Source organism: Cottoperca gobio, chromosome 20 (genome assembly GCF_900634415.1).
Source record: "Cottoperca gobio chromosome 20, fCotGob3.1, whole genome shotgun sequence".
In the NCBI taxonomy this organism is placed as follows: Eukaryota; Metazoa; Chordata; class Actinopteri; order Perciformes; family Bovichtidae; genus Cottoperca; species Cottoperca gobio.
This window is the reverse complement of record NC_041374.1, coordinates 5968098-5992492: the sequence shown is the minus strand read 5'-3', so window position 1 is coordinate 5992492 and position 24395 is coordinate 5968098. Positions and strand designations below refer to the sequence as shown.

At 41.5% G+C, this 24395-nt stretch overlaps 3 protein-coding genes across 6 annotated transcripts; 1 reads left to right on the top strand and 2 right to left on the bottom strand.

Annotated features, from left to right (window-relative positions):
• Nucleotides 1-1741: 1741 nt before the first annotated feature.
• Nucleotides 1742-10847, bottom strand: cdk13 (cyclin dependent kinase 13). Its single transcript, XM_029457655.1, is given in 15 exon segments — nt 1742-3231; nt 3524-4042; nt 4539-4735; nt 4820-4951; nt 5039-5155; nt 5737-5814; nt 5924-6025; nt 6135-6191; nt 6299-6488; nt 6601-6771; nt 7283-7422; nt 7513-7671; nt 7790-8356; nt 8710-9038; nt 9040-10847. Coding segments are annotated over 15 exon segments (4263 nt in total). The 5' UTR covers nt 9859-10847; the 3' UTR covers nt 1742-2545.
• A 1042-nt stretch (nt 10848-11889) lies between these two features.
• On the bottom strand, nt 11890-17853 carry ralaa (v-ral simian leukemia viral oncogene homolog Aa (ras related)). Of its 3 annotated transcripts, none has more exons than XM_029457396.1 (5): nt 17525-17853; nt 15717-15957; nt 15380-15588; nt 14974-15148; nt 11890-14878 (listed from the first exon to the last, which is right to left on the bottom strand). In XM_029457396.1, the coding sequence occupies exons 2-5, from the start codon at nt 15828-15830 to the stop codon at nt 14756-14758; spliced, it is 621 nt and encodes a 206-aa protein (XP_029313256.1). In that variant the 5' UTR covers nt 15831-15957; nt 17525-17853; the 3' UTR covers nt 11890-14755. The 3 variants fall into 3 exon arrangements, with proteins under 3 accessions (XP_029313256.1, XP_029313258.1, XP_029313259.1); XM_029457398.1 differs by having other exon boundaries at nt 17547-17853; XM_029457399.1 differs by lacking the exon at nt 17525-17853 and adding an exon at nt 17323-17433.
• Nucleotides 17237-23945, top strand: med1l (mediator complex subunit 1-like). 2 transcript variants are annotated; one of them, XM_029457395.1, is made up of 18 exons: nt 17237-17274; nt 17918-17969; nt 18113-18198; nt 19281-19356; nt 19445-19499; nt 19658-19784; nt 19853-19881; nt 20040-20111; nt 20200-20274; nt 20490-20593; nt 20687-20749; nt 21139-21259; nt 21371-21495; nt 21601-21722; nt 21811-22009; nt 22445-22540; nt 22674-22776; nt 22925-23945. In XM_029457395.1, exons 1-18 carry the CDS (start codon nt 17269-17271, stop codon nt 23241-23243), a joined length of 1830 nt encoding a protein of 609 aa, XP_029313255.1. In that variant the 5' UTR covers nt 17237-17268; the 3' UTR covers nt 23244-23945. The 2 variants fall into 2 exon arrangements, with proteins under 2 accessions (XP_029313255.1, XP_029313254.1); XM_029457394.1 differs by lacking the exon at nt 17237-17274 and adding an exon at nt 17785-17811.
• Nucleotides 23946-24395: the final 450 nt, after the last annotated feature.

The window sequence follows — 24395 nt, the reverse complement described above, 5'->3', positions numbered from 1 at the left end:
CTAAAACATGATTACTGGATTGTGTACTTAATCGAGAGATGTGAGGTAGTTTGGAAGCTTTATAAAGGGTTAACATGAGGAGCGGTGTTTGATACAGAGAACAATGAAGAGAAATGAGTTCTTCTTTTATAATATACTTATATAAGCATGTATAGTATTGTTTACAAGTAGTATAAATGCTTTTATGAAACTTAAAATATACTTAAGAAGGGTGTTAAGGGTTTACAAACTGTTGGTTTTATTCCTCTGATTTAGTAAGTGGGGATTCATATAAATATATATATTTCTTTATCACCTTAAAGTGGCAAAATAAGGTCCAGGTTTTATTTGTCAGGGTGACATCATTAAAAAGCTGGATTAATACCTTATTTAAGGTCACGCTCTAACATATTTTATCTGTCTCACTCCCTGCCCTTTCTTCTCATCTTTTCCCTCTAAATTGTCCGGGACTGTTGTTTCAATCACTCACACGTAAAATAAGATGCCGCCAGTATCCACCGAAGCTGCCGTGAATTCTCAGCAATCCATCATCCACGCCATATTAATCGCAGACTAGCTGCCATCCACGTCCCGAATTAGCTTTGCAGAACAGAACCCCTCTGAGATAATCACTTTTTCATCACCAGCGATGTGACATGTGGCAAATTCAGATGTGGCCATGATAAAACAAAAGGAGAGATGTGTGTCTCCTTAATGCAATCTGCATGTAGAATATCATTCAGTGGAGGATGATTTAAGACATTGACGCTCCAGTATGGTTTGTGAAATAAGATTGTTTTTATCTACTCCCCTATGTAGTCAGTAATAGCATTTAAGGTCAGTTAGGCAGCCTTTAATGTCTATTTAATTAAATGGCAATTTACAAAATGACACTATATTATACATTCTAGTGTATGTGTGTGTATATATATATATATATATATATATATATATATATATATATATATATATATTCAGAGTGTAAGGTGATGGAGTGTCTTAATGCTTTTAAATAGTGATATAATTGAAACTGATAGGAAGCGACTTCAATGTCTATCGTTGAAAGTTTTTTTTATTCTTTGATAGATATATTTGGGAATTAGATTTTTATCGAGGTGTGGAATAATGTACATGTTTTGTAAGCTTATCCTTAATGTGATGCTTCATAAAAAATTGAAAAAGCAGATTTTATTTGAAAGCAACATCTTTTTTAATGAAACGGCAAAACGTTCATCAAAGTTGGCGTTTCGAGGGAGCATTCAGGAGGACTGGTTTGTGATCTCTGAGAAACTGTTTTCCATCATGTTCAAAGTGCTTAAAGATGGAGTCTTCTGGGAGACGTCGGCAACGGGAAGATTTTCTTTCTTCCCGACGGTCGTGATGCGTGTTGCCATCTCTTTAGCCACGTCTCCCTTGATAAAAAGTCTCAGCGGTGCTAACCTGGCAGTTTCTCTACATACATAATTAAAAACAACTTTATACTCACTTACTCAAGCAGCTTGTCATTTTTATGAATGGTGTATAAGTGTTCAGATTTAGCTGCAGTGACATGTGGCTGCCAGCTAAGGTCTACTGCTCTGTTGCAATGAGTGCACACTGCAGCTGAGTGGCTGTATTTGACATGACACTGCCATCCAGTGGTGACATCACCGCAACAACTGGTCCTTTATATCATATATGCAACTCAGACATGTGTATATATAAAAGATGTAACTGACAACTTCAATAACAATCCTTGTAGTAATTAAAAAACAGACAATAATGCGTTGTTGGCATTTCTTTAATAAACATTTGCCAAAGGAGGAGGGAGGGGGACAAAATCATTTTAGTACAAAAAGAAGACATTGTTTTTGAACTTGGGTTACTTGTGTTTTTTTTTTTTTGTTTTGCTCATGATTTTACAACACCTATTGGCAAAAAGGCATGTGGAATTTAAAGTGAAAAGAGCCTTTTTCCATGAAGTCAGATCAGCTGCTGCTGTCGTCCAAGTTCTACCAGTCTGTTCTCAAATAGCTCCCTGCTACGCCATCGACCCAATCAACTGAGCCGTCATTGTTTCGACAAACCATGGCAGTCATAAAAAGGAGGACACTACATTACTGGTCATATTCCTAATTGTGCAGATAAAGCACACCATCCATTTCCTTTCATAGCTAAAATAGTTTCCACCTACTTTAGTCAGTAGTGCAAAACATCAATACTACTCTGCTCTGGAGCAGTTACAGAAAGGCTAAGGTTTAAAATGTACCCAGGCCTGATAAATGTACACTCAAAAAAAAAAAAGGGTAAAAGTTTAATTTAAAAGACAGCAGAATAGATTACAAAAAAAAAAAAATAGGAAAAATGGTACGAGCAAGAAAAGCTCCTCCGGTGTTATTCGGCTGTCCTGCTGCAACGTACTCTACATTCCAGACTGAAGGAATACAATGCCTTACACAGATTTAAGTTATTACAAACTGAGTGTGCATCTCCAGATCCCTCTGGTCTGGCCTGAGAGGCTTTAGGCTCAAAATTGAGTCCTCTAGCCTTTTGTCCATTGTCACTGCCATTTGCTATTTCCAGTCTTTCAGAAAGGCAGGCCTCGTCCTCTGATTGTTGCTGTTGAGTTCACATGTGGGAGAAAGCCAAGGGGTAGTGGCGGGGCCCCCACTTGGGAAGGGGAGCCCCAGGGTTGTCCTGGGATGGGTGGGGGAGGAGGTACACCATCCTTTCTAGCCATGGCGTGGTTGTACAGGTGGATAGCACTAGGCTGTCCCTCCATGGGTAAAGGGTTGTGATTGTAATTAAAACGGTGGTCCTTGTCCCCAGTGAACACCATGCTGCTGGGTCCAGTGGCCCCAGCGCCTGGAGGGAAGGGGTCGGGGTGGGCCGGGGCCAGAACGCCTACAGCAGACAAGGAGCTAGAAGCCTGGCCAGGTCCGCTAAACACTTCTCTCAGAGCGTGAGGGGGTAGGCCTCCGCCTAACATGTGACCCATGTAACCATCCCCAAACCCTGCAGGAGTGAAGGGAGGAGGTGGATGGATGTAGTCTCCGCCATATCCAGGCCCCTCTGCAGTAGGGAGAGGTGGGTAGTCTGGCTCTGGGGGTCTCCCTCCATCACCTCCACCTGCAGATGCAATAGGTGGAGCGTGGCCAGTCTTGGGTTCAGGTGGAGGCTGCCGGTAGTCCAGGTCAGCATGTGGAGGCGGCTCTGGAGGCTCAGGTGGCCTCTGGTCTGGGGGCAGGATGGACACGCCACCTACTTCAGACACTGAGACAGAAATGAAAACATCACATTAGGTACGGAATGTATTTATTATAGTTTTATTTATTATTTCCTTACTATTAACCCTTTTTCTTGTGCCGCTGTAATGTGAATTTCTCTTCTTAAATTAATAAATGGTTTGGAAAAGAAATCCTTATTTCTTATGATTCCATCTGGCAAACCCATGTTCAACGTCAATAACAATTCTCTCATGGACACGTGGTTTGAAAAACAAAAAGACCTGCAGGGCCACAAGTAGAAAGAGATATTCCTCACTGAAAAGATTAAAGAGGGTTACCTGGAGAGACTGGGCTGGGCTCTGGAGGCTGTTTGACATCTGGAGGTAGAGGCTTCCCCCCCGGTGCTGCTCCTGCGGGGTTACCACTCTCCGCCCTTTCTCCCCCATCACTCGGTTCCTGCCTCTGGGCCTGCTGGGCCTGCTGGGCCTGCTGAGCCTGGAGGAGCTGGGCCAGCAGCATCGTCATGGCCGTCTGCGTGGCAGATGCGGCCTCACCTTCTGGGATACCAGTCGGTGCGGACATGGGGGGTGAAGGAGGCTTAGGCATTGGGGGTGTACGGGGCACTCCCGCAGGAGCAGCAGGCTGGGGAGGCTTCACAGGCGTAGGTTGAGGAGGAGGCTCAGCGGGGTCAGTGGGAGCTAGGGCTTTGGAGAGCTGCTGTAATGTTTCCTGATTGACCTTTGTGCCCATGGACTGCACAAACTGCGCGGTGTTGATTGAACTCTTGGATTGGCTGAGGAAGTTCAGGAGGACCGCTAGCTGCTCCTGAGTTAACTGGGAGCTTGGACCCTTTGGGTCTGTAGGAAGACGGAAGATTCATTCAGAGATGCATTTTAAACCTTGGAAACACACACCTGGGATTAAAAAGCTTTTTCAATGAACATTAGACTGTATCTGAGATTCGACTGAACAGCTGTACTCTATATCTCCAATGAGTCAAAACCTTTTGATGCCAAATCAAATTACAAGTCAGACTGCAGCTCCACCTGACAAAGCTGATTCATCACTAGGACAAGGTCCAAAAGGTGTAAAGAATTATACACAGTTCAACAATGTTGTAGAACGGGGCCGACTAAATGAGCTCCTTTGATGGGACCTTCAGAAGATATGGGAAAGTGAAGGAATCCGTATTAAAGACCAACCATTCTGAAAAGCATATAGAGACTGCTCTATAAGTATTAAGTCCAGTGGTTGTATGCATTGTATCACTCAAATTATACTCGATTAGCACAGCACCTTTCAGACAGGTTAAATGCAATTGAAAGCTTTTTGTATCCAAGTAGTTAAACTCACCTAGCAGCGCAGAAGCAGCCACATTTGGAGCTTTAATACCTCCAGGAGCAGGGAAGCCCTGGGGAGTATTACTGCGGCTGTCGTCAAGGCCCAGCTCTTTACGGGGCGCCTTCGGGGCTGCCGCTTCCTCTGGCACCTGCTTCTGTCGCCGACGTTTCTTGCTCCACAGCTCGTGACAGTCCTGCCACAGTGGAAGACTGGAGAGAGACAGAAACAGTTAACATTTTAATCCTGGTAGTAAAGCGTAGGATAAACCTGTTGCTGCATGAAGCAAAACATACTCTGGCGGGGGCATCTTGTCCGGGTCCACGTCCTTGAGGAACTCGCTTCCCAACGCTTGTTCAGCTGTGCAGCGTTTGCTGGGGTCCAAGTTTAACATGTGGTCAAACAGGTCCAGGGCAGACGGAGGGATGCTGGACAACGGCAGACGCACAACATTTCAGTATAATCCACTGGCCTATCCTTACATTTTCAATTACACACCATAAACATTCACTTACAAGGCATACTCCTCTCGCAACCGTCTCCTGTACTGTTTCTTTGGTTTCATGGTGTTGAAGAAGGGGAGTTTTATTACATCTGGCCACACAGCAGGGCAGGGGCTGCCACATATTCGGCTAAAAGACAGAAATGCATTTGTTTAAGCAGAACGCAGTAACGTGTGGACATAACAGGCAAGCATGACTTCCTACATATCTCAGAAAGGCTTCACAGCAACACCGAGAGAACTGGCCTCGAGTGTTGCTTTAAATTACATTTTAATTCACTGGAACTTATTTTCTATCCTCCCTCACTATCACCAATGCTGTACCTTGTAAAGTGAGGAAAGTAAATTAAAAAACAATACCGTTGTGTTTCTTCCATTTTGTGCTGCGCATAGCTCACAGCAAAAACAAGATTTGTACAAACCTTCAAGGTTTGCAGCAGCAGAGGCGGACTGTCTCCACTCGATTAATCACTACTGTCACCTTTTCTCTAACAAGGGCAGTCATAACAAAACAAGTGAAGCCTGTTAATCAAAACACATCTTGCGGTTTCATAGCTTTATGGTCGATGGAGGCGATCAGTGGAAAAACATTTGTACTGCTTTCTCTTCCTGTTTAAGATAGCTGAAACCCACTCAGTGCTGCGCCCACTTGCGTCAGAGACAGACGATGTGCAACTAAATCTAAACTTCAGACATTAAGCCTAAACTTACCTGATAAGCTCTAACTGGGCAAGCTCCTGATTCGCTTGGAAAATTGGTTTCTTCGTGAAAAGTTCTCCAAGAATGCATCTGTGAGAGACAGGATACAATTAACCAATATGACTAACAGAAGGTAGCACAGACTGGGCAGAAAATCAAGAAACAACAACATTTAGGTCAATATCAGTCCTGCTCTTACCCGCAGCTCCACACATCAATAGCCGGCGTGTACCTCTCTTCTCCCAGAAGTAACTCTGGGGGACGGTACCATAGTGTAATCACTTTATTGGTGTATGGACGACTGAAAATGAGAACGAAAGACAGGAGTTGTTAGCATTAACACACAGTACAGTGAAAGTTGTGAAGGTTAAAATGTGTGGTGCATTTACAAAAAGACATAGGAGACTCACCTCTCTTCAGAGTTATACAGCCGAGCAAGACCAAAATCTGCGAGCTTTATTTGACCTCTGAGTAGGAAAAAAAACTAATTAAATGTAGTGGACAACAAAAGACAAAAAAGGTGATAAAAGGAAATCAAAAAACAGTTTTGAGTGTAGAAATACTCAGGACTCACTTGTTATTGAGCAGAATGTTGGAGCATTTAATGTCTCTGTGCAGGAAGTTCTTCTTGTGGCAGTAGTCAAGACCCTCCAGCAACTGTCGCATGAAAGACTTGATGTGGCTCTCGTTGAAATGGACCAGACCAGACTCGAGCAAACCCATCAGGTCATGGTCCATGTACTCAAATACGAGATAGAAAGCACCTGAGATGAAGGAAATAAAGATTTAGTCATAAAATAAATACATTGTATTAAACAAGTCAGTGTCGTGTGGCAGGATCATGGAGTCCACTATACAAAGTAAAACATAATGTACCTTTATCATTCTTGAAATCCAGAGCATCTTCCTTGTCTGTGACGATCTCCTTCATGTTTATGATGCTCTTGTGGTTGAGTTGCCGCAAAATCTTAATCTCTCTGATGGCCGTGATTGGGAAACCCTCCTTTTCATTGTCCAGCCGAACTTTCTTCAAAGCCACCATTTCGGCTATGAAACAGAAGAAAGAACAACGTGCGAAGACCCATCATGAGCTGGTCTCACCCTTAACAGACTATGATCTATGACTGGCATTTCCAACAGAACATTCAATCAATAACTTTTATTTTGCCTCTAATAAACAGTGGTCCGCATTCACAAATACTTTCCTATGTTTTTTCTTAAATTTGTTCTTGAAGAAGTGTCAGATTCCAAACATGTTCCTAAACCGCAAAATTGTTTGTACCTGTGTTCTTATCATGATCATGATGAATTCCATTGTTATCGTAAATTGAGGTAAATCAACCCTGTCAATCCCCATAAAAGGGCGTAACAATGCAGGGCTGCGTGCACACAGAAATTGAAACCAAACGAAAGTCTGAAGAGGAACTAGACTACAAATGTTAAAAAAAAACGAAAACATTGATGGTCCTGAAGTTAAAGTAATTATGTAAGAAGTGGACGGCGTACGAGACGTCGCCAGTCAGTAGATATAGGTTTAAAATAACTTCAAAACACTCACCAGTGTCTTTGTCTTTAGCCTTGTACACCTGACCGTAGGTTCCTTCCCCTGTGATTCCAATGATCTCAAACTTGTCCACACAGCGTTTGCCCCAATCTATCTCAGTTTCTTTAATCTCACCGTATCTTGGGCCACAAATTCTGGAAATTACAAGAAAATATTTCAATGGAAGCAAAGTGAATATACAGCAGAAGAAAAGACGATAAAGCACTGAATGCACTGTAACATACTTAGGTCTTCGGCGAGGTGTTTGGGACTTCTTGTCATCGGGTGGGCTGTGCGGGAAAGACGTGCCACCAGGAAGTTCAGGGGGGAGAGGCAAGTCGGTGAGAAGCTGACGGGCCTTTCTCTCCGACTTTTTCTTCACTGAGAGCAAGCTTTCCTTCAAGCTGATAGTAGAAAAATGCAGGAGATACAAAGACAGAGAGAGTGTGAGTAAGTTTTGACAATCAAGTACAAAAGGTGCATAAGAATTCTGGGTCTATTGGCACAACAACACTCCCATACCTTTCTGCTTTCGCCATGTGCTCAAGAACTGTTTGAGGCAAGGGTAGGGATGACAGAGTAGAGATGAGTGGAACAGTTGCTCGTTCCTTGTCTTTGCTCTGTACAGATGCTGGTGCTTTCCTTTTGTCCTGATGTACTGAGTCATCTTTCCCCTTTCCATCTCTGTCCCTGCCGGTCTGGTGCTCAGTGTTCCTCTTGGACGACCTGTCAGAGGGGGAATGGGGCTGGCTCGATGTGGGAGTTCTTGGCCCTTTCTCTGGTTGTGGTGGAGATGGAGGGCGGCCCTTTCTGGATGCCTGATTGGACTTAGGGCTGGGTTGATGAGCAGATGAGGAACCCTTGGTTGGAGTGGATGTGTTGCTGGTGTTCTTGGCCTTGGCAGCTGCTTCTGCAGCTTTAGCCTTTTTCTGCTTACTGAGTTCAGCAGCAAGACTGGTTTTGAAGGTGAGCGTGCTCGGGGAAAGGCTAGAGGGGTGACTGCGGGAGCGAGAGTGGCGGTGACGGCTGCGAGACCGTGAATGCCTTGTGGATGAATATGGACTTCTGCTACGTGACCTGGCGGATCGCCTGGAAAGAAACGGACATGGACATAGGATTTTAACACCAACTGTAACATGCAGGACTTCTTCTATCACTTAAAATACAGTTAGGTCAGATTTCTGCAAAAGCAAATTTTGACAAAAACATGAGGCCTCAACAACCATAAATGTTACAACTTTGTCCTTGTTTGGTTTGCACCATTATGTCAAACTGTAAAAATCTACAACCACCGTTGTGGAGAATCAATGTCCGACAAGTCATATAATAAATATGTTTATAATATAAGAAAGTGCTTATTATAAGCGCATCTTAAAAACACAATTACACTACAGCCAACAAATAAAACACATCATTCCTATAGCTGCTTTATAACTACTCACCTGACATCTGGACTTGGGCTCAGGGACTTTCTGTATGGACTTCGTGATCTCCTGCGGTTTCCATAGGGACTTGTACCAAACTCTCCTTGTTCATATGGACTGTGACGCCCATAACTTGGGGACCTGCGCCAGTTGGCTGGGCTCGCTGGGGACCGCTTCCTTTTGTTGCTGGAGTATGAACTTGGTGACTTTGGCACACCATATGCCCCATACCCATCTGTATCCCGGCTATAATACGCAGAACTGGGAGAGAGTCTTTTGCTCCCATAAGTTGGACTTTTTCTAGATATTTGCTGGTTATAACCACCAGGAGACTGGTAGCTATACTGGATATGATGTCCGATAGGGACTTTCTGATTTGAAACCAGGACTTTTTTTGTATGCCCTGAGGTCTTCACGGTCATCTCTGTAAGATTGTGGAGCATCTCTGTATGCAGATGGGGGCTCTTTATCAGATCTTGTTTTACTACTTTGTCTTTTTGAATCCTTTTTCTCTGCAGATTGTGAGGACTGAGATGTGGATGTCCTTTTACCATTTCTGTCATTGCTCCTTGTAGTGTCTCTGTGATTTTTAGAGCTACTAAGGCTACCTCCACTCCTAGCTTTTGAGGAGTCTCTCTCACGACTCTGACGGTCCTTTTTCTTGCCTGGCTCCTTCTCTTGCTTGCTCCTATCAGATGGTCCTCTTGTTTTTTCGTCCTTGCTAATGCACACTGCCTCCCGGTCTCTCGGGTGACTTCTGTCTGGGGTTACTGGTCCATTATACTCACCAAAGTCAACATCACTAAGTCGGTCTACTGAGCGCCTGCCAGCATGGGGGTCATGTTTAGGAGAAGGGCTCCCAGAAAATCGCTCTGACTGGGAGCTCACGTCGTCATACTCTACCAATGTCCTAAGTTCAGAGTCTTTAGCAAAAGTGCCTTTTCGGTCATTACGAGGGTCTCCTGTTGTACCTGTATGCCACAAGTCTCTTCCCTTGGCCTGTCTGCGTTTCTTTCTCCTAGAAGCCGATGACCGCCTCTTCTCTCGTTGTTTGTCTCGCTGAGCAGCACCGCTCCCTGGTTTACTACGCCTGTCCTGTCTGTTAGCATTTTTCTGAGCAGAGGGGCTCCGTCCCCGACCCTCACGAAGCACCTCTGAATTAGGCATTTATCTACAAATATACCCTAAACCCACGTCGAGAATGTTTTGTATATGATACACTTTACTTAAAAACTATGTTCCTTGTTGTGTCGTGAAACAAAACATTGGGCTAGCTTTTGTAACAGGCTAGTAATTCACAATTAAGACAGCCAGCCAGCTAGCTAGCGTTAGCCAAATCACAAGCTTAACATTAGCATTACAAAGATAGCTCGTTTCAGGTTCAAGAAAAAGTGAGTTACCCCCAACGTTAGTTATTCCATGACACTTGGTGCCTGTCGATTCCACCACATACAATCCACAATAGTGTGTTTAGTTATAGAGTCAGTCGGTACTCAACCGTTGTCTTCCAGGACGGAAATCTCCCAAATGTGCTAGCTAATGGCAGTCGGTTTAGCCAGCTAGCCTCCAATAGCTAACTGTGTACAACTAGACAGTGGCATTCCATTTCATGGTCAAAGCACAGGCCCAAAGCAGCTCTATATTTAAAATCCAGTTCTTCTGTAATGTTGCAGTTCGTACAAGCATGTAAATCCATTAACCAGATAGTGTTAAAGTTTAAGTAAAAAAACTCAGTCTCCTTCTCACAAACTTCTTCTCGCCTTCCATCACACTCCAATGTGCAACAAGGAAGTGACTAGCACGCGAGTTGGCTGGGTAGCCGCCGCTAGCTAGCCGCTAGCATATTAGCCAGCTAGCTTCCTTTCCCCCTTGCTATGAGTTCAATGCAACTCAGTCAAGATGCAATATAACAATGTTATTAAAAAACAACGTCTTCTTCCACGTATCTCGCCTGGTTGTTGCTCCCTCTTACCACGGCGTGGTCCAAGTGTAGCGGACGTGTTCGGGCAAACTGGCTCCACAATTCCTTGAATTCATTTCAAAATATTGTAACTTTGTTCGCAATGTGGCTAACGGTACAACTCGCCAGGGCCCAGGCAGCTTTCAAACTACAGGCCTTGTGCGTCGGTGTGAACCAATGATACCCGTTTGCGTAATCCAGATCAGTGGGTACGTCACCGCCAAGGGAAACCCCTACCATTTCTAAATCGATGTATCAATTTATACAAAAGGTAGTGCCTTATTTTCTATAAACCACATACTAGATCACTGGCATTACAAATATTAATTTTGGGAATTTTTGTATTTAATTTTCTTATAAACATATAGATTACGCCACATAAAATACTTGTGCAAATATTTCCAAAACAGAAAAAAAAAAAGGCTTAAGTGCAACTGCGACATTACACTTACCTGACAGTTGTGACATTCTGCTTAATGTATTAAGTAATACGTAATATTGGTATTAAACAAATACAAATATTATGCTTATATAATATAAAATAAATATTCTAAAATGCCATCTCTCCTCTTTCCATCTAATTTATTAAGGAGTTTTTACTCCTGTTTTTAGAAACTGTAATAGATATTCTAGAAACTATTCACAAAATGTTTAAATTAAATGTGTGCATTTGGCAATTACATACGGATTTCACTCTTATCAAAGATTGTGCTCTATGCTATTTTTTACCACTCAACTTTGACCGTTATAAAACAGCAATATATCCATGTCTGTACTATGGTAAATCAACACTTCCCCTTGTCCTCCCTAGCATTATATATGCAGCACAAAGAATCAGTGTGATTGTGTAAACACAGAGATAAGGGCAGCGCCAAGTTGTCTGTGCTTACATACATTATATAGTGCAACAATAACAATTTGGTGCAGTCAAATTTTGCCTAAAAAAAACTGCCTAACATAACATTTAAGAAAATTACAAGTGTAGCGAGTGAAGATATATCATATCCGAGGCATTCACTGCTTAGATAGTGTAACTAATGATTTACAATTCTTTAAATTCACCTTCATCTGATCAATGGCAAAAGGTCAGGGTCCGCAGGTGGTGGTATTCGGCGTGTTCACACAGACATGTGAGCAGCAAAACGTGCAAAGTCCCAGAGGAACCTTCTGCCTGCTCAGTGTAAAAACTCCAGCCAAGACATACCTCTTCACACAAAGAATACCTCAACACGTTTGGGAAATGTTATTAGTAATATCCACTTTATTTGCCATTTCCAAAGAACTCACAAAATGTTTTAATTGAAATGTAAGCTTTTACCTCTTGCATTCACAAACAGAAAGACAGACGGGCTGCATTAGTGGTTATGTTCAAAATAAGGAAACATGAAGGAAACATTTAGTTGATGGCATACATACAACCATCCAATCATAAAACATAGATATCTATTTATTCTTCCAAGGGTAATTATATAAAAAGGCAAAACAAGTTATTTGAATACCCAGTGGGAGATGCTCATAGCTTTCACACAAATATCTGTTTTAGTATCACCCCTTGGAATGTGGGCCATCGACGTCTATCGACATGAAGACAAAGAAAAATAATTATAAATGTTTGCACCTGGAAAAACAAAAGCACTGAAACAAGAATTAAGTGTGTAAAGCCAATGTTAAAGTAAGCAAGCACTATGGTGGTGACTTTACTGTAAGTAGCGTCTGCAATGCAGATACACAGCACTTCATTTAATGGACATAAGTTAAGGAAGGTTAACAGACTCTTACACGATACGTCAGTTTCTGCGCCTGCTACTTTCACTTTCAGGTGTGTTTCACTCATGGTATGGTGTACTGGAGATTAGCCCTTAAAACAAATGAACCCAAACTACTTTCTGATGCCACACGCTTCCGACACGTCGGGGTTTGCCTCGCATATCTTTAAACGCTAACTCTCTCCTACTGTGTGCTTTTCAGTTGACAAGAAATACCACGGACATTCTTTTACATTACTGTCGTTTTTTGTACAATTAACACAATGAAATATATGACAATCAAAGCCAGAAGTTATTTAGTGTCGATGTAATAACTCAATCAATGAGACAACTTTACGTACTTTCAAATATAAAAAAAACAGTTCACAATTTTTTGAACGATGTTGGGTTTTCTGAGTTTTAAATTGTTCCCAAGTTTCATATTCTCTCCCGCTTTGCAATTACAACAATCATTATTTTTGCATAGACTCCAGTGTCGGGCACCTTATTTGTTGAGCAAATCCTTTAAATGTAAATGGCGATCTGTTGCTGTTGGCAACACAAACATTTACTCTGGATCAGAGTGAAACGAGGCGACAATCTCAGGATGGTGGTCAGACTTTGAAAAATAATTATAACAAATAAAATAAGTTATTTTAAATAAGTTAAAAGAAGAGTGGGTCAGTCATCAAATGGAAACTAAAAAGAATTGAGGGATAGATTACACAGTATGTTTTGGTCTAGCGGTTTAGCCGTTAATCACGTAGGAAATTCTTATTTTTACACTGCTAAAGTTATTACGACACGAGCTACAAGAGTAAATGAACATATCAGGTATTTCATCAAGATGTTGCTACAGCTTTATAACACCGGGAAGCCTTGCACAAAATGCAACAACGGTAAACAAAGTAGACCATCAATGAGCTCTAAACTCTGCACATCATTGGCTGACTAGGATTACAGGCAAACAGGAAGGTTATGGGGGGTGGGGGGTCACAGTCACAATGGACAGAGAGGCAACAGTGATGCACTGTACATGATTTACTAAATCCCTCGTAACTTTGCATTTCCTTCCCGGGCCATTCATAATGGAAATCTTTAACTTTTGCCTCCGTCAAGTTTTTACAAAGATAGTTTCTACACAAACACTGCAGACGCTCACTATAGCAAGTTGTCATTCACTTCCATTAATAAGTGGGCACTTGTTTGTACTAGCGAGCATTTTTCTTTGGTGACAGAGAGCTACTTTTTTTGGACAGGTACCGCCGTACTTCTTTTCCATCCTGCATTCATTTCTGATATTTTGTGCCTTAAAAATTCAGCTATCCATTGATTTATTCCCACTTAAGTCCCCATTAAGAAACACACACAAGGTTGTGGATTAATGGTCTGAGCCAGGAAAAGTTAAATTGGCTAAATAAATATTTACATGACTGGAAGCAATTTATTTGATCAACTTTTAAGATGCGTTTAAAAATAGCATGTAAAAAGATGTAGTGTTATGGAATCGCCTTTCATCAGAGCACCAGGGATTCCTTTATCGCAAAACAAAACAAAACAAAACAAAAAGGCAATGAAAGTTGTTAAACTTCTGAAATGTTATAATTCTAAAATGTTCAAGTGTTGTAAAATCCCTCACAGATTTAAGGGTAATGTTTGTGCATTTGAGAGGACTCAACAAAGTGACGTGGGGGGGGGCGGGGGGGACGACGACAGAAAGGACAAAAAAAGAAAAGGATAAAAAGAAGTATTCAGAATTCACCACGTGCTAAAATCGAGGTGTAAAACAACAAATAGGAATGGCATCAAATTTCGGCTTCAAGTAACAACCTTTCAATTTCAATGCTTCACAGAGTCACCAGTGCAACGTACATTTCCTTGGTGGCACTTGATGATTTCTGGGTGGACACTACACTGCCGAGTCTGTTCACTTACATTTCCTAACCAAGCTCCAGTTACAATTTCCCCCCCATTTAAACCGTGGCTCTGACACTTCCATTTCTATCTGCACAGTCGTCTGAATATATTATACACGTCAAACTTTACAATGAAAGGTTTCGTAACATTTCAGGGCTTAGCCCCGTGTCAAGCGTAGTTCTAAATTAAACTCCATCCATGTGTTACGCTCTGCAATGCGGTCAGAGGAGAGAGAGAGAGTACGTAAATGATCTGGAGTGTCAGCACATAAACAGTTAGAGCTATAAATGGTGTATGGAGTGCCACCTTACTACTCCCTGACACACGGTCAGCTGTCCTGTTAGCCAGGAACAGGAAGTCATGGTCAGGTATGGGCACAAAATAAATGCAAAGTCTGAGAGATGTATATGTACATAAGCAGCTACCCTGCTCTCTTTTACCACTATAAAATACAGCATCTCTCTCTAATTCGTTTAGCCAAACTTTTACTTTTCTTTTTCCCATTCTTCTCTTTGCTGTCCTCCATTTTCCTCGCCCGGATCTCTCTCATCAGGTCAAAGAAAACCTGTTAAAGAGAAGAAAAACGCTAAATATATATCTGCTTGCTCAATATAACCGGCGTTAACTTATTTAGCCTATCTTTAGCTACTCAAAACGTACCTTGTCAACATTGGCCCGGGTTTTGGCAGAAGTCTCCACATAGCACACGCCCCACTGCTCAGCACGTGCTTTGGCCTCCTCCGCGCTAACCTGCCGTCGGTCGTCCAAATCTGACTTGTTACCAACCAACAGAAAGGGCACATTCTCATCCTCCTTCACTCGCAGAATCTGCTCCCTGCAACAAAAAGAAGAAATGTCATTCAGCCATGAATACACCTGTAAATAAACAGGCTTACTAAAGTGAAAGAGGATTTCTTTTAGAAAATACAGCCTTTAATGATGTTCCAAAGTGTCAAAAAGAGCATAGCTTTATGCTTTTTAGCAGGGGGAAGACACCCAACAGAATCCGTCATTAAATTCTAATGGTTTGAAAAGTGTCTCGTGGAAATATTGTACGCCACTGGACCTGAAGTCGACTGTTGCTGCAAATGATTCCAGTTCTGTGATGGAAAATACGCAGAGGAAACCCTCGCCGCTGCGGAAGTAGTTATCTCGGATGGCTGCGTAGTCCTCTTGTCCAGCTGTGTCAAGGATGTCAATCTGTACCTCTTCTCCGTCCAGCACCACTTTCTTCCTATAACTGTCTGCTTTGGTGGGCTCATAGTCTTCAACAAACTACAAGGGAGGGGGGGGGGGGGGGGGAATATAACGTTTATGTTTGGAGAGAAACTTTTTCTACCTCAAAATCTTGAGATATACGGCATACAGAATATGATTTCACTGTCGTAATGCAAGTTTCTCACCTCATCGTACATGAACTGGAGTGTGAGGGCTGATTTCCCCACTCCTCCACTGCCCACCATAATCACTTTGTGAAGGGCTAGAGAGTTCTGCCCTTTTGGCTTAGCAGCAGCCATGGCTCTGTGTACCAAGAGATCCGAGTGTGTGGGGTAAAATGTTCAAGGTGGAGCGGGAGTTGGTGGGAAGGATTGTGAAATGAGGACCGTAAAATCCAGCTGCAGCAAGGGGCCCGAATGATGATTCCTGGAGAGAAAAAGATATTTCATCATCAATTCCGAGGCTCTATTGCAAAGCCATCATTGTGACCAGCAGCAATAAAATGCAACCAGGAGAAAGTGCCATTACACTTTAAATGTAGTGCAGAGGATTCTTCTCTGTGCCTGGTTAAGACTACAGCAAGATAAAGTGGTAATAATGACCACCGGCACAAGATTGATGCATTAGAAACTGCTTTTTAAAGCAGTATTTTTTATTACCACTCCTCCCTGCAGCTATGCGTCTGCAGAACGATTTGCCCCTTAATTTAGCTATAGTGAACACTGTTTTCTTTGCAAGGACAAAAAAGTGATAGAAGCAGATTGTAATACTTAAATAAAATACTCTATTTCTATACTATTTTGTAATAGATGTTAAACCACCATACATAAATGCAAAATAATGCTTATGGATAAGCAAACTCAACTGCTGCACACCATGACACAGTAGGCAAATTCCACTAAGCTAAGAAGAACCTGCGAAAGCCATTTAGCAAATAAATATAACTTTTTTTTTAAAGCTTCTGCTTAACATCTGGCAGTATTTTCCAAACTTTGACAGGACTCGATAAAATATGTCATAAGGCAAAGCCATTTAGTGGTCAGTTTCACATACTGGACAGACCAAAAAGACTATGGGAATACCATGATGTCCAGAAGTGTGTGTTAATGGCCTTTCCCCATCACAGGCCCACACAGACCTCTGGGAATCAGGGATAAAGATGGGAATGCAGCAAATAGGTCATTATACAAATTAACAAAAAGGGGCGTATGCACTAAGGAGGCAATGTCCATTTACCATAACCATTTAAAGTAAGTAAGGAAACATGTCTCTTAGATCATTTTCAGGAAACATTATATTGCCCGTTGTATACATATGTGACATCTCCAGTTATGTTAGGCAAGTTAAAGTCCGTTTATAATGAAAACAACAGCAACTATATGTTTCAACGATGACCCCAACAATAGGATTACCTGTAACGTTAATTAGGTGTCATCATAGCCGTTAAACAGGTGTATAGACGGATCATGAAATTGGCTCAATGGCACTGACACGTCAAGAAAACAATACAATGCTCTACTGTCCAATCATTATTGCAACAACAGACGACTGGAATCATAAATAAAAACGTGCAATGCTCTAATAATTCATTTATTAGCAAATTAGCAGGTGACATTTCAACAACAAGTAATCTAGCTAGCAGGTTAACCACAGTGGGTGATGTGGCTAACAAGCTAACTAACCCACCAAGCAGGTGCACGTCACCTGCACGCTAATTAACACGTGAGGAAGTTCACAATGAAGGTACCCTCTCAGATAACACATATAAGACAAATCCTTAAAATCAGATACCCAGCAACAGATGTTCAATCGATCCTCGATAGACACAGCTCGGGAAGCCACCGCAGACTGTACACACAGGCAGAAAGGGCTAGCAAGCGATAACGAGCAGCTAATCACAACTAAATGATGAAACGTAAAAAAAAAAAAAAGAGCAAACATGACCAGAAGCAAGCGTTACAACTACGGCATTTGTATGAATAGCATCACCTACCGGTTAATTTAACAGTATTCACCTTGGTTTGACGAAGGTTGAATTATGGTGGCAGAATGAGAAGACTCAGCTAGCTACTTGTTAGCTCATGGCTAGCTCCCAAGCTAGCTCCAGAGATTTAGCAGCAGACTGACTGCACATCCTGTGGGGCTTGGTTCCGTCTGACAACGCCCGCCCACGTGGGAAAAAGCAGACAACACTCAGCTTTGCATTTTGTGTCAACGTAACATCAATTTCGCACAAATGAAAACAACATCTAACAGTTGTGAATAATAATGTTGTTTTTGGTATTTGCTTTCGTGGTTGTACATCCAATAGCCTACGTGCAAGTGGATACAGGCATGATAATTGATTAATTGAATAATCCGCATAAATGTTGGCACGTTTGTTCAGGTGGAGACCTTTTGTCAAATCAGTAAGAGTGGCACTGGCTTTCAGGAGCAAGGTAATGTTGGTTAAAAACGCAATTCTTTAATTGTAATCCAAAGATATACATTAAAATTGATGAAAAGTTCATTTCAAATGGTGTGGATGCTGTAGTTTTAATAGTTTCAGTTTCTTCTTCTTCTTCTTTTGCCTGTGCTTTAGCCATGAAGTCCAAAATCTCTGACTTGCACTTGAAATTTGCAGAGAAGACATGGAAGGAAACATTTCAGCTTGTTCGAAGATGCATGGTAAGACAAACTCCAGTGAACACTACCTCTTGTGTTCATCAGCATGTTAGCTTTAACTCCTTTTTTCTAAATGTCACAATGAAAATTATGGAGCTCACATAAAATTATTATATTATTATTTGAAGGTATGTCATTTTATTATTTATATGCAGAGGAAAGTGAAGCTTGCTTAAATAAAAGACTTGTTACTGGCTTCTCTGTTGTATGATGATGTGTTGCAGATCAGGAACTGTTGTGACCATGCACTGAGCTCATCTATCCTGGAACACACACGTCTTTGTTGTTGCATCAGTTTGTGCATTGACGATTATTTGGATTCACTTCAACCACATGGCGTAGTATGAGTAGTGAGCCTTTTTAGAACAAAACAAAGTTGTTGTTTTTTAGGTTGCCTTATGGCGATTGCTTTGTTTTTCTATGTTTAACACTGTCCTGTTAAGACAATCACTATCTGTTCTTTGGAACGCTCCTCTTACAGATTTGTATCATTTGGCTACAATGTTTGCGGCCAAACTTGCTGAGCGTCACAGATTCTGATCTCTTTTACACTTAACAAGAATGCTGCAAAGTGCTGTTAAGGTTCCTGAGCACTGCTGCACTGACTTGTATGCCGAGGCAATGAGAGGGTGTGTCCGTTTTTCTTTAGATTTGTAACCGGTGGAGCCGCAGAATAGATAATACTTCTGGATTATTACAAAGTGGAGCTTGGCAGTGGTCAGCCTCTGCAGGCTCGTAAAGAAACTTGATGACTTGGTGGACTGAAGTGATGTGTGGTTCAAGGGGATAGGGCAACTGGGGCTAGTCATGCAGTTTCCTGCCAGTAGTGGTGCTTTTTTTTTTATGGGAAAAGGCTTCTCGAAAAGGAAGCCTGGTGAACAATGTATTTTCACACACCCGGGTGTGGCAGCCTCCCATGGTTTTAAAAACATGCCCATCCTAAAGTGCAAAGCATCCAAATGTCAATGTTTCCCTTCACCATGGTGCCATGGGCTGGGCTGGGAGGACCAAAGACTGTTTACCCATGGATGACCACACAACTGGTCCATTGTTGTGTTTTGTATTCCCTTTTGTCTCCCAAATAGGACAGACCTAAAGATGCTAGCAAACCGTGTGAGCCACTGGTTCGATCCCTGGAAAGGCTCCAGGAAGTGGTTAATGGTAAACAGACAATATACCAATAATTCTGTGTATGTTAGTACATGTATGTCACTTTACATGTGAGTAAGTCTGTCTCTGTATGTTTCAGTGTCCTCTATGAATACCATGAAGTCTCGCCTGGAAATGATCGCCAAACAACAAGGGTAGAGAGTTGACTTATAGGGCTTGTGATATTTGACGTCAAAGCCCTACAAGATCTATTTTATTGGTTTTAATGTTTCTTTTAATGAACAGGATCCTCATTATAGAGCTTAATTTCTCTTGTAATATAATGTGGCGGCGCAAATTATTTCCTCCCCAGAATGGGCTTTCACATTACTGAGGCCACATGCTACCTGACAGCAGATTTGTTCTACCTGGAGGTGGTGTTGCTGCCGTGTGGCGGGGTGGAAGACGTCAAAGTGGCCCCACATGGAGGATCCCCTGTTGTACGTGAGCTACATTCACATTCACATTACTCTCCTTTACTGTGTGTGATAATGTAATTGTCTTGCAGCCCAGTGAGTCCTTTCTTCAGCTGCTGAGGTAAGCATTAGGGCGGTGATCAATTCTAAATGTTGACATTTTGCTTGCAAGATGAAGCTGACTGTGCTATTTAAATGATTTACCTAAATAAATAGTTATAGATGCTGATGGTACGTTTTTTTTAATTTTCTTTGGGGTTTTTTTTTTTGTTGGCACAGGTTAAAACATTTTGTTGAGTTCTCCATGAAGTTGGCTGTTCTCTTCACCCAGTACAACATCCCTGGAGACAAGTACCTAAATAATATTTAGCCGTTAATATTTTGGGCCGTCTTTTGCTTTATGTGCATTGATGTCGTCTTTTCTTTTCTTTTCTCTCAGTGAAATCAAATTAAAATTGTTTGCATCTCTGCATTTCCTTGCAAAAGACCTGGAGCAAATGTCCCATTTACCAATGTAAGTGATCAAATATAAGGACTTGTTGTCATCATATAATAGTAAACAAGATTTTGACTCTTTATTTGGATGGAATGGCAATTTGAGGACATCACTTTGAGCTCTGGGACGTTGTGATAGTAATGTTTTACTACTTTGTTGACGTTTCAGAAACAAAATCAGTCATGGAAAAATTGGTAGATTAATCGATAATGAAAATAATTGTTTGTTTGCAGCCCAAATGCAAATTTGGAATCAGCACAGTTGCCAGTGGACTCTGACCCCCAAGGTGACAAGATTAACAAAGGCAGGATTGGGTGTTTGATAGCTGGAAAAGAAGGTAAATGGCACCAAGAAAACATTTTCTTTTAAAAACACAAGTTATGCATTATTTTTATTTTTTATTCCATTGATTTTTAATGTATCACTTTAGATTGCCCCATGTCTATCCAGTTCTACGTCACCCAGACTGCTGGAATGAAGACTCCAGATTTACGTAAGATGTTTGCTTGTGCTGAACCAGTTGGTTTACTTTATACACCTTTTTTTAAATAAATGTTCCAATGCGTTATGCTCATTCTTATTTGCATGTTGAGTATTTAAAAGGCACCATGAAACCTCCCCAGTTGATTACATTAAGACAATTATTTTTTGTCGTTTTCTGAAATGTTATGTTAAAATATGCAAATGCAGCAGACATTTATTAGATATGCATTAATTTGCATATATTTCCTAAACAGAAATCTGAACCTTGTTGTTTATTTATTTGTTATATCATTTTTTATTGTATGGTTAAATATGCAAATAAGGCATTATTAATGCACATTTTTGGTGATTTAGAGACCAAGACTAAGAGAAATATACAGATTCTTTTTTTTTTTAAAGAAATAACCGATAAAGAGTCGATCGTCCAGGCAGCCCTGGTGACTGTAGCTGTCAGTGATGTGACCCACAAGCTTCAGATGGCATCTGTGATCCCACAGCCTCCACAGCTGGATCCCCAGGGGTAACATGTTACTGTTTAATCTCTCACTCAACAGGATACTATTCATTATACATCCCACAGAGAATATGAATGTCAGTGCTTGAGGTGGTAAAAGTGTGTCCTCTGTGGCAGTTCTCCTGTGTTCCTGCCGTTGAGTGACTCACCATATGAGATGCTGCCTGCCTGCTTTCTCCTCAAACTGCAGCCTGCAATACCAATACTGTTGTCTTTTGTAAACAAGCTCAGCCAAGTTGCAGGTCAGTGTAAAGAACACACTTTTAAAAACAATCTATTTGAATAAGTAGTCAACAAGTATCACCCTATCACAGGCTCTCTTGTTCCCCCTCTGTGATATTTCGTAGATGTGGCCATACCAGATGTTGACCTGCAGTGGGCACCCTTACCCAAGCTTCTGATGAGCCGTTCACCAAGTGCAAAAATCCACGGGGAGATCTTAGATGAGCAGGATACTATTTGTACAGTGGTATGTATGATCAATACAAAGCTCAATGTGAAAGGTAACTGGGTAGATGAACATGAACATAAAGGGAATCGATACTTTTTCTGTCCAGCCACTTCCTGGTGGTGTGATGCACCGTTATATCCTCCCTGGAGCTGCATGGGAGGTGCCTGGACAGAGAGGGGCTGTAGTGGACAGTATTCCATTCACCCATCCTGCCCATGTCCCACCCCTGCTGGAGCTGCTTCGACATCAGTGTGCCATCAACACCCTGCTGAGGAGCTGTATAACTTCTCTGTGTGCCAGAACAGGCAGGATGAGTTTTAAATCACAAAAAGCTGAAATTGGACAATGATGAGGCATTTTTATATCTCTTTTTAAAAGGGGGGTGGGGGGGTGACTCATGGATCAAGTTAAAAGCGGATTTAAATAGGTGGCTTTTGAGTGAGGTTTTGAAAGAGGGGTTGTTGGCGTCAGCAGATCTGAGGTTTCAAAGTAGGAGTATGACCGTCCAGGAGGTCAGTGAGGTTTGAGGGGGCTAGGTTGTAAATGATGAGTAATGGATTTGGTAGAGCTGGGTGTCGTCAGCATAACGGTGGAAATGGAGGCCGTGGTGGCGTATTATGTGACTCAAGGCGACTCATTTCGAGGATGAAGAGGCTGTTCATCTAAAGTTGGCAGAATTTATATCTTTTTTTTTTGTGAAGTCATTATTGATTTATTTGATTGTTTGTTTATGCCATCAGCTTTGGCGTGTGACCACCACTTTGAAGTCCTTCCGGAGTCTGAGACGAGCTTTTCTGTGACCTTCCACCGACCTGACACCGACTCCCTCGCTGTTTGTGAGCATTTCATAATCTATGACGAAGGCCTTTTTTTTTTTTGTTAATCTGATTTGCTTTTCTTTCACCACATAAGGTGTATAATTTTAAGATAATCACATAGAAATCGCAAATGTTCTTTTTTTGTACACAGTGCTGGTGAACGTATCTGCATCTCATCGGATTACCTGCACTTTGTTCGGAGCTGGATTAGGGGAGCCCTCTCTGGGTGAACTCCTTTCCACTGTCATGAAGAAGTATGGCTTCATAATTTATAGCTACCCTCTTACTTCATGAGGCAAATCTGTTTGAGATTGTTTTGATATGCAGCAGTATACAATTGCTTGTTTTGTTTTTTTAATCTTAAAAAATACACATGACTTTGCATTCTGGCCTGTGTCTCAGGTCCATGTCCATCCCGGTGACCTTGAGGGCATTATACAACAAGCTAGAGGAGATCACCTCTGCCCGACATGCTCCCGGTCCTGCGGCCACCGCAGAAGCCGAAAATGACCACTCTGCTCCTTCGTGCACCGCTGTGACCGACTCCAACGGCGCCTTGACCACGCTCTCCCAGAGTGCAGCTGTGCCAGAGGACAGCTTCAGTGTTTCTAGTTCGGCCTGCTACGCCATGTCTGCCAAATCTGAGCTCCTTCCTGAAATAAACACGAGTCCTGCTGTCAGCCCTTACCCTTTCGCTCCTGGGGGTGTGTTTTTGCACTGAATGACCAATAGTGGCCACCTGTCAGAGCTGATCTGAAACCAGTATGTTTACACGTGGTGACATAAAGTGTGTCAATTTTAGAATTGAATAAATGTTTTGGTAAAGCAAATGTTCCGTCGCATACAACATCACAATGGTGTGTGTATCTGGTAACAGCTAGATACTTTTGTTAATCCAGTTACTGTGTGATCACAGCCATCTCCTGCAGAAAGATGAAGCCTTTCTTACTATGCATTCCAGTGTGGCAGAGATTGCAGCCTGTAAAGGTTTTGAGGTTTGGCGTTTGACATCTCTCAAACAGCCAAAAGCCCAGTTGATTGGTACCATGTGAGCCAATCAAACATTGTTAAAGTGCATTCTTGAAGGCTCGTGAGAGTAAAGTAGAGATCAACATAATAAACGTTAGAATAAGAAATGTCTCTGCTGGATGTCTAAACATTATCAAGCGTAGTGTCTGATTGTAATCAACATAAAATATTACAGATGTGTCACGCCTTTAACCCTTTCTTTTTTTAAACCAAAATGTTAGTACAATTTACAGTTCAATACCTTTTGGGACATTGCACTCCAGTCTGGGATTTCTTCCTTTTCCTGGGTGCCAGTCAGGACAGCTACCAATATAGCACAAATACAGTAGCAGATACATTTGCCATGCAATGCAGAGAAGCAGAATATGCCTTCATAAAGCTCCATCATGCAAACATAACTGTTTGCATGTTGATTTCTTTAAAAGTGCAGTCTGTCTCCCTCTATATATATATATATATATATATATATATATATATATATATATATATATATATATATATATATTTTATTCTGTTTTAATGTGACATTCTGCATTTAAAATATCTTTTAAGTTGCCTACTTTTTAAGCATCTGTAACGTTTTTATAAAATTGAGTGACATCTGGTGGTCATATTTTAAACACTTTATAATATTAGCTCCTTTTAACTGTACAGTATAATATTTAAAGCTCTTGCAGCCAAAAAACTTTTATTATATATGTTTAACTTCAATTAAAGGTCTTTTTACATTGTGCTATAATGAAAGAAAAGTTCCCCTTGACATTTAGTGAATAGTGCATTTGATATAAAACCAGTGGTGTTATATAAACCTGTGTATTTAATTAGGGGGGAAAAAAGTCACCAT

Coding starts and splice junctions, on each gene's coding strand:
- med1l (XM_029457394.1), top strand. Junction 19,357..19,444: donor GCTCCAGGAAGTGGTTAATG/GTAAACAGACAA, acceptor TGTATGTTTCAG/TGTCCTCTATGAATACCATG. Junction 21,723..21,810: donor AGGATACTATTTGTACAGTG/GTATGTATGATC, acceptor TTTTCTGTCCAG/CCACTTCCTGGTGGTGTGAT.
- ralaa (XM_029457396.1), bottom strand. CDS start 15,830: ATGGCTGCTGCTAAGCCAAAAGGGCAGAACTCTCTAGCCCTTCACAAA. Junction 15,149..15,379: donor GCAGCAACAGTCGACTTCAG/GTCCAGTGGCGT, acceptor TTTTTGTTGCAG/GGAGCAGATTCTGCGAGTGA. Junction 14,879..14,973: donor CCCGGGCCAATGTTGACAAG/GTACGTTTTGAG, acceptor TCTCTTTAACAG/GTTTTCTTTGACCTGATGAG.